General features: G+C 38.7%; 1 protein-coding gene across 1 annotated transcript; it reads left to right on the forward strand.

Annotated features, from left to right (window-relative positions):
- The first annotated feature begins 712 nt into the window (after window positions 1-712).
- On the forward strand, window positions 713-12403 carry DBR1 (debranching RNA lariats 1). Its single transcript, XM_043595316.1, has 8 exons — window positions 713-1062; window positions 1674-1798; window positions 3148-3228; window positions 5404-5489; window positions 7294-7518; window positions 10325-10405; window positions 10654-10799; window positions 11524-12403. The coding sequence occupies exons 1-8, from the start codon at window positions 866-868 to the stop codon at window positions 12215-12217; spliced, it is 1635 nt and encodes a 544-aa protein (XP_043451251.1). The 5' UTR covers window positions 713-865; the 3' UTR covers window positions 12218-12403.
- Window positions 12404-13433: the final 1030 nt, after the last annotated feature.

Below are 13433 nucleotides of genomic sequence, written 5' to 3' on the forward strand. Positions count from 1 at the left end.
TGGGTCTAGAACTCACAACGTCAAGATCAAAAGTCGTGCTCCAACCGCTGAACCAGCCAGGCACCCCACTCTTTGTATTATCTTGATTAGATTACTTTTCTTGTTAAATTTGCCAGACGTGTTTGGTGTTACTGATTTGCTTGTTTCTGTCTTGGCCACTCATTTTTCAACTGTCAGTTTCGTTCTTTTCCCTCCTGGATGTTTTCGAGACATTCTTCTGCTTTCATTGAGCTCGCAGTCTAGTTATGCAAACACCTATTTGGTAGGAAAATAAAGAGTCCCCTGCTCCTTTAAAAAAAAAAAAAATAACTGATAATTTTAGAAACCCTTCGGTGGGATCATTTTAAAATATTCAGTAAGTTTTTAAGTTTTATTTAAAAATTATTTTCAGTTTGATGTGTTGTTTGTTTTGTTTTTCCCAAAAATCTTTTAATTTCTAATTTGCTCTTAGGCAATTATCTTTGCGTTGACAGGTTCGTCGTAGGAATTAGCCAATCGCACCGGCTCACTTTTTTAGTTTGGCTTAATTTTATCAAACTAAACTACTACTTCTGTGTCAAAAAACAAAACAAAACTATTCTGGTTTTGATTTTTATCATCTGTCAGGCTGCTAAAACTGAAAGACCCAAGAAGACAGAGCTCGAGTCAATTTGAAAGCTGTCTCAAATCCTGGAATTCTTGCCCTGCTCCATCCTCTCGCGAGATTTGGAAGCCGGAAGTGGGTTCTATTTCAGGCGTCTCTGCGAGGCGTGTGCTCAGTTAGTGTTGGCGGGAGCTGAGCGATCAGTCTGCTCCTTGCTCCCCGGCCTAGGCTGGGTCTGGTCTAGGGGCTTGCGGGCAGCGCTCCCCGTCTCCGGCCGGCAGGATGCGGGTGGCTGTGGCCGGCTGCTGCCACGGCGAGCTGGACAAGATCTATGAGACGCTGGCGCTGGCGGAGAAGCGCGGCCCCGGGCCGATAGACCTTTTGCTGTGCTGCGGCGACTTCCAGGCGGTGCGCAACGAGGCCGACCTGCGTTGCATGGCCGTGCCGCCCAAGTACCGCCACATGCAGACCTTCTACAGGTGAGCAGCGAGGTCCGGGCCTCAGACCCAGCGGTGCGAGGCGTGACTAGCCGGCAGTGAGTGAGTGGGAGAGAACCCGGACTGGATTCGAATTCCCCCTGCCACTGACTCGCTGTCTCCCTTACTTACCTTCTTTGTTCACGCTGTGTCTAGGAACTGGTGCTTCGTAAATGTCACTTTTCTCTTTTCCTTTCACCTGTCTTATCTGTTTCGGAAGGGATCGAAGCCTGAGGGGAAAACCTGGAGGAAGAAGCTGACAGGGTAATCTACCTTGCACTTGATAGGACTCTGGGACTAGTCTATTTACTGATGCAAGAGTTTTTATTGGACGCCTCCTCTGTGCTCGTCCGCGTTCTAGAAGCTAAGGTTAAGAACTGACAAAGTTCATTGAGCGTACACTGGCTTTAAACCCAAGGTGGCAGACCTTCATTCTTAAGAACAAGTATAGGCAATTCACTTAGAGCTTTTTAATTTTTTATAATGAGCTCAAATATCTCCTTTGGGCCTTATTTTGCTTTTCTGCTATGCCCGATTGCATGGGCATGCCTAATTGCTTTTCTCTATGCTTGATTTCTGCTATGCCAACTGACAACTTTACTCTTATGTTCTAGGTATTACTCCGGTGAAAAAAAGGCCCCAGTTCTCACAATTTTCATTGGGGGAAACCATGAAGCCTCAAATCATTTGCAAGAGTTACCCTATGGTGGCTGGGTAGCGCCAAACATTTATTATTTAGGTATGTGTTCTGGGTAATTTCTTGCTTTGTTTGTAATGGAAGCGCCTGTCAGGATTTGTGTAACAGGCAGCATCTTGAGATATATGGTGTTTGCGAAATGTCTCTTAATTTAAATAGTTAATCATGAAACTGTAATTAGAATGGTTAATTTAAGTAGGTAATTATGAAAATATGTCCATGCTTCTAGTATTTTAAGCAATATAGATAATAAAACATAGTAAAAAATGCAAAGGCCTTATGTACTGTTCGCAATCCCTTTATTTTTTCTTACTCTTTCTGTTGATTGAGAAAACTCAAACTTATTATGATGGAAATTGTTAAACATACAGAAGAATAGAGAATAGTGTAATGAATCTCTGTACGTGTTAACCAGTTTCAACAACTATTATTCTGCCATCCTTATTTCAACCCCACTCCCCTCTAAACTTTTACTTAAGTAACTGTAATTCCTCATTATTTATTGCTTAGTTCATGTTCAGATTTCTGTGATTATCACAAAGATGTTTGTTTTACTTTGTTTGACTTGTTCAAATAGAATCCAAATGAGGCCTGCACATTTCATTTGCTTGTCATGATTCTGAAGTCTCTTAGGCTGTAAGTGTCCCTTTTCTCCCCTACCCATGCTTGTTATTTGTTGAAGAAAATGGGAACTTTTTCTTGTAGAATTTCCTGTGTTCTGGATTTAGCTGATTGGAAATTCTTATATTGTTTAACGTGTTCCTTTTATCCTCTGCATTACCTGTAATCTGTGTTTAGATTTACAACCGGATTAGATTCAGGTTCAATTTTAGTCCTGTTAGACTATTTAGTCCATTCTTTTCTTCGCTTAAATGTTTTCAGCTCTAATGATGACATGATAACTTCAGAAATATAATTTATCTACTTCATTACTGATCTTTTGACAACTGTAATATTGTGAAAAGATGTTTGAAGATGATCAATCAGAAATAAAATATAGAAACTGCAGGTTATTGATACTTTATACCTGTTGACTTTCAGATGTATAACCTATAAATCCATCATAGGACACTTTTCCTTATTTCCCTGCCAGCCCACTGTAATATTTGACTAAGTACCAAATTATGTCTATTTTTCTCTTAACATACCTAATCTCATTGGCCCTTCCTTTCTGCTTAGTATCTTCCCTGATCTGCTTCTAGGCCTTTCATCCCTAGTCTGCCTCTTATATTGTTGGCATATTGCTATGTGAAAGAGTAACTTCATCTTGATATTTAATTTTCAAATAATTTTAGGACTGCATGGAGTTCTACGCCTTTAAACTGTTCTTTTAGTTAGTAAAGAGATTGCTTCTGCCTATGGTAATTTTATTTAACTGCGTACTTTTTCAGGTTTGGCTGGTGTAGTAAAATACCGAGGTGTAAGGATTGGTGGAATCTCTGGTATCTTTAAATCTCATGACTATCGAAAAGGTATTGTTCTGAGAATTGTTTTTAAATTTTAGAACTTGCATCTGTCAGACTAACTTAAGCATAATATATAGTTTGACCTTTTCATGGAATTGTTTCTCTGAACTGACTACTTTCAAAAAAAATTGTTTTTAATGTATGTTTATTTTTGAGACAGAGTGTGAGTTGGGGAGTGGCAGAGAGAGAGGGAGACACAGAATCTGAAGCAGCCTCCAGGCTCTGAGCTGTCAGTACAAAGTCCGACGTGGGGCTTGAACCTATGGACTGCGAGATCATGACCTGTGCTGACTGAAGTCGGATGCTTAACCGACTGAGCCACCAAGTCACCCCTGAACTGACTACTTTATTTTATACATATGAAAAATTTGAGAGTACTAGAACAAATTATCTCTGTATCCACCATCTAGTTTTTTCAAGTCTTAGCGTTTCGCCACTTTTAGTTACGATTTTATTTTGTTTTATTTATTTTTTGAGAGAGCGAGAGAATGTGTGAGCAGGGGTGGAGCAGAGGGAGAGGGAGAGATAGAATCTCAAGCAGGATCCATGTGGGGCTCGATCTCACAACCATGAGATCATGACCTGAACTAAAATCAAGAGTCTGACACTTAACGGACTGAGCCACCCAGGCACCCCAGTCGGGATTTTAAAGAAATAGTACAGATTCAGTCAGAGCTCATAGTTTATCAGTTCTCAGTCCTATTCTCCTTTTATCCTTCCCTTTCCTTACCACGAGTCACTCTTCTGAATTTGGTGTTTGTTATTTGCTTGATTATGTCATTACCAGATAGGTAACAGCTTTAAACAGTGTACAATGTAGCATGTTTTAAATTTCATATGAATGTATCATTTTGCATGTATATTTCTGCAACTTGTTTCATTGTTTAATGTGTTTTTGAAATCCATGTTGATACATTCATTTTAATTTGTGAATAGTATTCTATTATAGAAGCATATCGCAGTGCACTCATTTATTCCATTGTATCTGAAAAAATTGATCTTAAAGGAATAGCTTGAGTTCACATTGATTTCAAAATTTTATGAATTAAGTTGGCAGCTAAAACTTACATCCTCTGTGTAACTGTTAAATCACAGATCTGTTCCCTGCTGCCCTGCTCCCTATGATTCTAAACTATTGGCAGGGGAGTACAAAAATAGGTTGTCTCCTTCACGGCAGGTGTGAGTGCAAACTGTCCTCCACTCTTTGGAGGACAGCTGGTAATCTGTGGAAATTATAAAAGTACTCTGACCCAGGAGTTCTACTTCAGGAATTTAATGTACAGATATATTCCACACATGCAAGATGATGTGTACACATTTATTATTTCAGCCTTGTTTGTAATGGCAAAAGGTACGAAGTAATTAACTCTAACATAACTCTATCATGATAAAACTATACAATGCAATGCTATGAAGCTAATTTTTTAAAAAAGTAGAAGAAAGCAACTCTATGTGTAACTGATACACAAAGAACTCCAACTTAAGTGAAAAAACAAAAACAAAAACCAAGGCATAGAACATGTTTCAACTATGCTGCTATTTGTGTAAAAAAAAAAAGAGAGGATAAAGAAGTTTGTGTATTAAATGCATAGATGATGTCCCTGGAATAAAATACTAAAAGCTGATTAACTTGAGTTGCCTCTAGGTAGTGTTAGTAGTTAGTAGGAATAGGAGGATCCCTGCCTCCCATTGTTTTATCAGCTTTGTTGAGGTAAAACTTACATACTATTATAAGTATACAATGTCGTGATTTTGGTAAATTTATGTAGGGTTGTGCAACCATCCAGATTTAAAACATTTCTAGTATTCCCAAAAGTTTTGTAGTTAATCCCTGCTCCCACCCCAGCCCTGGGCATCACTGGTTACTTTTTATTCCTTTCTGATGATATCTCTTAAATTTTAAACTATATGAATAAACAACGTATTCCAAATTATAATTTAATTTAAAAAATCATAAGCCCCTCAATTATTTAGATTTATAGTTAGTGATCACTCATTAGTAGAAAATACCAACATTTTTTTTTTTTTAATACCAGCCTTTTAAGAGCAGTGTTTTCATAGAATTTTTAAGAACCAAAACGGTAATGACAGACCTCCGTTTTGGAAAAGTGTGTGTATGTTATTTGTATTTGCTGTATTTAAGGGAGTTGAATATAGCTTATTTCTCTTCTTTAATTCCAGGTCATTTTGAGTGCCCCCCTTATAATCCAGCTACAATAAGGAGCATATACCATGTGAGAAATATTGAAGTCTATAAATTAAAACAGGTATGTAAAAATTACATTGCTGCATACTTGAAAAAATTAGTTAAAGTCATTCTGTACCAAAATGTGTTTTGATCATTTTGGTATACCACTTCCAAGAAATATTTCAGTATAGAATACTTCAGTATTTCTAAAGTTTGGATCTTGAGTTGCTTTTAGGAGGTTCACAGATGAACATTTTTTTTTTTATTCTAATGTTACGCATTTATTTTAGGAAGTAATAATAAAATAGAATATTTAATCTATGACTGTGTATATTACTACTTAGAATAAGGGTAAAGAATATATGTTGGAATAAAGTGATACTTTAAAGAAAATATTAGAATATTTCATTTTATTTTTTTTTAATTTTTTTATTAAAAAAATTTTTTTTTTTCTTAATGTTTTTATTTATTTTGAGACAGAGAGAGACAGAGCATGAACAGGGGAGGGGCAGAGAGAGAGGGAGACACAGAATCCAAAGCAGGCTCCAGGCTCTGAGCCATCAGCACAGAGCCTGATGTGGGGCTCGAACTCACAGACTGTGAGATCATGACCTGAGCCAAAGTCGGACACTCAACCGACTGAGCCACCCAGGCGCCCTAGAATATTTCATTTTAAATAATGGTATTAAGTAGGGAATAAATAATGGTAAGGAAGATAGAGAATGTGGTAAAATTGTGAAAGTGGTATTGGAACACTGGCTTAACTAGAGAGTAGCTGACACTAGGTTGTTGTTTGAGAACCCATTAAATGCCTGACACTGGGCTAAGCAGTTATCACACATGACATTTCATGTAATCGCCACACAATTCTGTGCGGTAAGTATTACTCTAACTTTGTCACGTTAAGGATGAGAGATCAAGGCTCAGATAGGTAAGCAGCCTTCCAGGGAATTCCCTAGGAGTTAGGTGGTGGAGTCGCCTGAAGCTGTCAGACCCTTCCCACCATGCCCTACAGCCTCTGCAGGAGCTTAAGGATGCTTGTGGGCGTTTCTTTAATGTCCTACTCATAACAGGTCCCTACCTTGAATCCTTTTTCCCTTTCACCCATCTCAGTCCTACCAGTGTTTGACGACCCAGCTTAGGTACCAGTTTTCTAGTTTAAAGCCATCACTCTTCTCTGAATTTTCATCACACTTACTGCCCGAATCAGTTATTCAGCGATTATTCGTATCCTTTATCTTGTATTGTCTTGAACACATAAATTATTTTAATTTAGTTTTCCAAGTTTTGTTGCCGATTACTTGAAGGTGCTGGGGATGTGTAATGTATGGAGTATATTTTGTAGCCTCCCCATGAAGACACCAGCTACCTTGAATACCTCTAGTATAATTTATGTAGCAAGCAGCATTTTTTACGTGTATGCTCTATGAGTCCATTAGAAAAAAAGAAGGGATTTATCTTTGGGTTTTACTATATTATTTACATTAGAGATCTCATGAAATCTGTGTCTCTCTGTATCTTAAAACAGTTCCTTTACTAAAAGTGACAAGAATAATGGTTATTGTATATTTCAGAAACCCTATATTAAAGACCATGGCTAGTTGGCAGTTAGATCAAAGTATGTCTCTGTTGACCTGCCTTGCCATGGAATATAAGGATGATTTGTGAGGTAGAGAGAAAGCTTTTTCTCCTTGCTTACATGAGTGAGGAGTTTAGCATTTCTTAGTATTTCTGTGACCTTCTTAAATAAAGTTTGCTTAGAATGAATTACATAGAAATCTAAAGATCTAAGCGGTTAAACAATTGTGTGGTGGTGGAGAGAAAGTGTAGGGGATTGCTTTTGGCTAATCTGTTTTTGGGTTTTCTTTCTTTTTCTGTTAAAGCTGAAGCAACCTATGGACATATTCTTATCTCACGATTGGCCAAGAAGCATATATCATTATGGAGACAAGAAGCAACTTCTCAAGACTAAATCTTTTTTCCGACAAGAAGTGGAAAATAACACATTGGGAAGTCCTGCTGCCTCAGAGCTTCTAGAGCACTTAAAACCTACCTACTGGTTTTCCGCACACCTTCATGTGAAGTTTGCAGCCTTGATGCAGCATCAGGTAGAAACCAGAATATTCTTTGATTTGACAAACACTTAGCAAATATCTGTAGGCTAAGGCACTGTTGGCACAGTTGTAACTTTAGAGAAAGAACTCAAAGATAACTTTGCTTTTGCGAGTAACTCCATATCCATGGGGCAGGGAAGAGACAAACAGGCAATAAGTATTATTATTCGTGATTAGTGATAGTAATAAGTTTGTGATGAAAAGTGCCATGATGCTGTGGAAGTGCCTACACCAGACTCTGGTGAATTGGGGATGTAGACACAGAGATGAAGAGATTGAGAAGGTTTTCCAAAGGAATTGATTGTGCCAGGAAGCAGTAGAATATGAGGGCAGTGTAGGTAGGGAGCCCAGTGTGTGCCAAGGCTAGAGGTCTGAATGCGTGGCGCGCTGGGGGCTGCAGCAGTCCCTGCAGCTGAGGCGAAGGGAGAGATGAGGCTGGAAGGACATCCTAACTGCCTGCTGGGCCATGTTCTGGAGTTTGGGTTTTAACCAGAAGGTAATGGGGAAAGTTGGGGAGTAGTGAAACCAGACTTTGATTTTAGAAAGATTAGTTTGGTAGCATTTTTGTGTATGGATCATAGTAACGTAAAATGGGAGGCAGAGAGGCTATTTAAGCATAAGATGAGGTTCTAGCCTGTGGCAGGGAGGGAACACAGAGAACACGATCTCCAGAGAGATTTTGGAGGCAGAATCATCAGGATTTGGTGACAGAGGGGGACTTCCAGAATTTTCCTTGGGTAGCTGCATGGGTGATGGTGCTTGATGAAAGGTAGAGAATAAATAGAGATTTCAACTTAGGCTTTTATGGAGATAGTTGTTTATTCTTTTCCCCTCCCATTCTGACTGACTTTCCACCTAAAGTATTCCATAGGGAAAACATTTAGAAAACGCTGGGTTAGCAAGGTTAGAAATTCCTTCTCGAAGTCTTCTTCTATAGAATTCCTGAGAGTCTTTAATGTGCTGATGGGCGTCGTCTTTCTCCAAGAGTGAGTGGAATGTGGGGTGCAGTGCTGCTTGAACTTGACCATATTCTTTTCTGTGGTGGAAGTGCACTTTAATGATGTTCTTCAAGTACAGTTTGGAAAATTCTGTTTGGAAACATTCCTGTGGGCCCTTTCTGTTGTGGGCTTATCCTCACTCCCCAGTTTCATTGGGAGAAAGAGGCAAGGTGACTCCTTTTCTCTTCCTTTGGATCACTGCCAAGGTGATTATCCTCTTTAAATGTCCAAGTTATCTATTCAGATCAGTCACCTTTTCTACATCTTTGTTATTCTCTCCCATCTTCTAGGGCTCATGACATGCCCTAGGGCTCATGACACGCTCAAAATCCTAGGGCCTGGATTTTTACTGAACCATCGGCTTTGGTTCTTTCCCCCCATTCCATCTTGGGTTGTCAGCCTCAGGGAGTTCTATCTCTGAATGAATATGTTCAGTCCCTTTTAATTAGCTCCTCAACCTCGCCTGCCTTTGCCAGTGGTCTCTTTCAGCCCCTTTACCCACACCAAAGATCACCTTTTCTCAGAACTGCCCCTCTGTCAAGATCTGCCTGCACTCTCTGTGCCTTCACCTCTCAGTCCATCACCACCATTGAACTGAAACCTGGCCCACAGCAGGGTGTCCCATAGCTGCTTCCTGTCCTTTTTCCTACGTGGGCCTTACTGTTCTCCGTGAGTCACTTTTGTACTTCATCCAATATGACCTTCATGTTGTGGTCCATCACCCCCTGCCCATGTTTCTTTTCTGCCAATTCAGTTTTTACAAAATAGCTTACTTGGAATATAATTTACATGTCATAAAATTCACCTATTTAAATGTACAATTCAGTGAGTTTTGGCATATATCCAGAGTTCCAGAGGTTTCCAGAGCAAACAGCACATAGCCCAGTTGTAGAACATTTCCAGTACCCCAAAAGATGTCTTGTGCCTGTTTGCTGTGCTGTTTGCTGTCAGTCCTTGTTCCCGCTCTCAGCCCCAGGCACTAATCTGCTCTGTGTCTCTGTGGATTTGCCCTCTTTGAAATTTATATAAGTGGGATCAAAGTCTATAGTCATTGGCACGTGGTTTCTTTTGTTTGTGTGTTTTTGAGGTTCATTCGTGTAGCAAGTGTTAGTATTTCTTTCATTTTTATTGTTGAGTAATATTTCATTCTGTGAATGTATCCCATCACTTTTGGTGTTGTATCTAAGAAATCTTTGCCTAATCCAAGTTTATAAAGATTTTTCCTTATAATTTCTTTTAAAAGTTATATAGTTTTAGCTCTGCCAGATTACTTTTCAGCTCTTCTGTTATCTTAGCCTTTGCGTTATATACTTTGATTTAGCACTGGCATTATCATCAGCATTAGTGTCTGCTTTGACTTTTGTAAGGAAGTTGAAGCCCAGAGAGTTTAAGTGCATTGCCCGTTATTACACAAGTGGTTGTAGAACTAACTTATTTTGGAAAAGTGACAGTTGTTGCTTTGACACATAACTTAGGGGTATGTTTAATAAAGATTGTTTCCATCCTATTCTGTGTATGAATTACTGTGATAATTTAACATTCTTTCTGCGGCTGCCTGGCTGGCTCAGTCAGTTAAGTGGCCAACTTCGGCTCAGGTCATGATCTCATGGCTCGCGGGTTCGAGCCCTGTGTAGGGTTCTGTGCTGTCAGCTCATAGCCTGGAGCCTGCTTTGGATTATGTGTCTCCCTCTCACTCTGCTCCTTATCTGCTCATACTCTGTCTGTCTCTCTCTCAAAAATAAGTAAACATTAAAAAAAAAAAAATTTAACATTCTTTTTAAAATTATGGTTCATATTTGTAGGCCAAGGATAAAGAACAGACGGCCAAAGCAACAAAATTTTTAGCCTTGGACAAATGCTTACCACATAGAGACTTTCTTCAGGTAAAAAGAAAATGAAATAACTTTGCAATATAGTTTTGCTCTTCCAATGATTAAAAAAAAATTAATTTTCCCTTCAGAATTTATTTGTGCTCTTTATAATTTATGTATTGTGAGAATTTTGGAATACGTTACATTAGTGTTTTTAAGCTACTAAATTAAATTCCTTTTAAATTTTATTGTTATACTGTAATTCTTAGCATATTAAAAATAGAAATTTTTTTCTTAAAATTATCAATTTCTTCCTATAGGTAATAGAAATAGAACATGACCCCAGTGCTTCTGAGTACTTAGAGTATGATATTGAGTGGCTCACTGTTCTAAGGGCTACTGATGATCTTATTAATGTGACGGGGCGCCTATGGAATATGCCTGAAAATAACGGCCTGCATACAAGGTAAGTCTGACATTTAGGGTTTGCTCTCTCTGGTGCATGCACGATTTTTTGTCCCCTCCACCTTTTTTTTTTTTTTTCCTTAAATCAAGGGAATTATTGTTAAATGAGTGTCAGAATAATTCAAGGGTTACTGACTGGTATGGAAAACTACAAATTTTCCATCTAAGGGATGTAAGAAAATGGGCTATTGAGTACCAACCCAAATTAGCACATAAAGCATGTATAAAACTATAATGTGGTGATGATTTGGTTCACACATTAAAGTAACTTATGCTTATTTTAGAGTGTGAGTTAAGAACAGCTTTTTCTTTTTTCTTTTTTAAAAATTATTTATTTTGAGAGAGAGAGAGAGAGAGAGAGAGAGAGACCGCAAGTGAGAATGGGGTAGGGGCAGAGAGAAGAAGAGTGAGAGAATCCCAAGCTGTCAGCACAGAGCCCGATGACATGGGACTCGAACTCATGAACCATGAGATTGTGACTGGAACTAAAACCAAGATTTGGATGCTTAACCAACTAAGCCACCCAGGCACCCCAAGAAGAGCTTTTTCTAAGAATTGTTTTTATTTCAAAATGGTCCTTTGGTAAATTAACTGTAATTTTATTAAACGGAATTTTTATATGTGGTTTAGATTTTATCCTTACACCTGATGTCCACAGTTAGATCTTACCATTTGTTGTCTGAGGCTGATAAAATGTAAAAAGCTATTGTTTTGGACTTTTGTAGGTGGGATTATAGTGCAACAGAAGAAGCTATGAACAAAGTATTGGAAATACTGAATCATGACCTCAGAGTTCCATGTAACTTCAGCGTAACAGCTGCTTGTTATGACCCTAGCAGGCCACAGACACAAATGCAGTTGGTGCATAGGATCAATCCTCAAACTACTGAATTTTGTGCTCAGCTTGGCATCACTGACCTAAATGTCAGGCTGCAGAAGGCCAAGGAAGAACATCACTTGTGTGGTGAATATGAAGAACAGGAGGACCTGGAGAGTAATGACTCTGGTGAAGACCGTAGTGAATATAACACAGACACGTCTGCCCTGTCCTCTATTAATCCAGATGAAATAATGCTAGATGAAGAAGAGGAGGATGAGGATAGTATCGTAAGTACACACAGTGACATGAATACACCGTCTGTAGAGCCTTCTTCTGATCAAGCTTCTGACTTCTCTGCAAGCTTCTCTGATGTCAGGATCTTGCCAGGTTCCATGACTGTATCTTCTGATGATACATTGGGTTCCCCAGATGGCAGAGAGGGGAAGCCTGGTGAGGCTCTGGAGTCGGAGGATGGAAAGGACTTAACCGAGTTGCCCCTGAAGAGGCTGAGTGACGAACATGAACCTGAACAAAGAAAGAAAATTAAGAGGAGGAATCAAGCCATCTATGCTGCAGTGGATGATGACGATGCAGCATAAGACAATTTACTTAGTATTATATGTAGATATGTGATTTTTAAGACCATATTTTTAGAGTTGGATTTTTGACACTCAAGACTTAACTTTGTAATAATGAAGTTACATGAGAGAATTTTAGTTAGGTATTGACTTTGTCTTTAGTCCTTTGTATATTTCAGATAAAAATATTAAAATTTTATATATTTACTTGATTGAGTACCTTTTTTTTTGAAGACGTATACCATTCACTTTCATTATTTTCAGGAAACACTCACGGGATACCTACTCTGTACCAGGCACTTTTCTGTAAAATGACACTATGAAGATGAGTAAGACCGGAATTTCTACCTTTGAGGAGTTACTACCACTGTGAATATTTTTGTGTATAAAATATGGCATCTTTATATTTTGTTTTGCAAAGTCATTGTTGCATGTACGATTTTGTATGCTTTCATTTTATTTATTATAAATATTTTCCCTGGTCTGGTCTTAACGTCTGTCAAATATAATTGAAATTGAAGATGGTAGGTAAGGTTTCAGGAAATAAATTACTTTAAATACTAAACATTGGTAAACATAAAGTTTTACATTTAATTGCTGAGATGAATATAACCTTGTTGATTTTGGCATAGTTTAGCTTTAGCTTTAATTTTAAGGTGACTATAGTAACTGTACAGGTCATTTTTGACACAGTTCATCTTAGAATTAATTACTATCAGGGATTGAATTGCACAAATGCTGCCCCTCGTGCTGTATCATGTGGCTTGTTAGTAGTAGAGTATTTTATTTTTAATGTTTATTTATTCTGAGAGAGAGAGAGAGAGAGAGAGAGAGAGCGAGCGAGCACATGCATGCAAGCAGGGGAGAGGCAAAAAGAAAGAGAATCCCAAGCAAGCTCTGTGCTGTGAGTGCAGAGCCCTAAGTGGAGCTCTGTCTCACGAACTGTTGAGATCATGACCTGAGCTGAAACCACGAGTCGGACACTTAAATGACTGAGCCACCCGGGCACCCTAGTACTAAAGTATTTTTAAAGATCCACATGGAAAAACTATCCCTCCATCCTGTCTCTGGTTAAAAATGTCTGGATCACCTGAGGAGATGGTTACCCTGCACTTTGGATGAGGAGTCATGAATCCAGAAACTATTCTGGGATGTCATCCCACAGCAGTCCAAATCCAGGGGTCATTAACCTAGGAGAATGCTGTAGCAACTGGCTTCCATCTTGTCAGCATCTGAC

Source organism: Prionailurus bengalensis, chromosome C2, assembly GCF_016509475.1.
Source record: "Prionailurus bengalensis isolate Pbe53 chromosome C2, Fcat_Pben_1.1_paternal_pri, whole genome shotgun sequence".
Classification (NCBI taxonomy): Eukaryota; Metazoa; Chordata; class Mammalia; order Carnivora; family Felidae; genus Prionailurus; species Prionailurus bengalensis.

Coding starts and splice junctions, on each gene's coding strand:
- DBR1 (XM_043595316.1), top strand. CDS start 866: ATGCGGGTGGCTGTGGCCGGCTGCTGCCACGGCGAGCTGGACAAGATC. Junction 1,063..1,673: donor CACATGCAGACCTTCTACAG/GTGAGCAGCGAG, acceptor CTTATGTTCTAG/GTATTACTCCGGTGAAAAAA. Junction 10,406..10,653: donor CACATAGAGACTTTCTTCAG/GTAAAAAGAAAA, acceptor TTCTTCCTATAG/GTAATAGAAATAGAACATGA.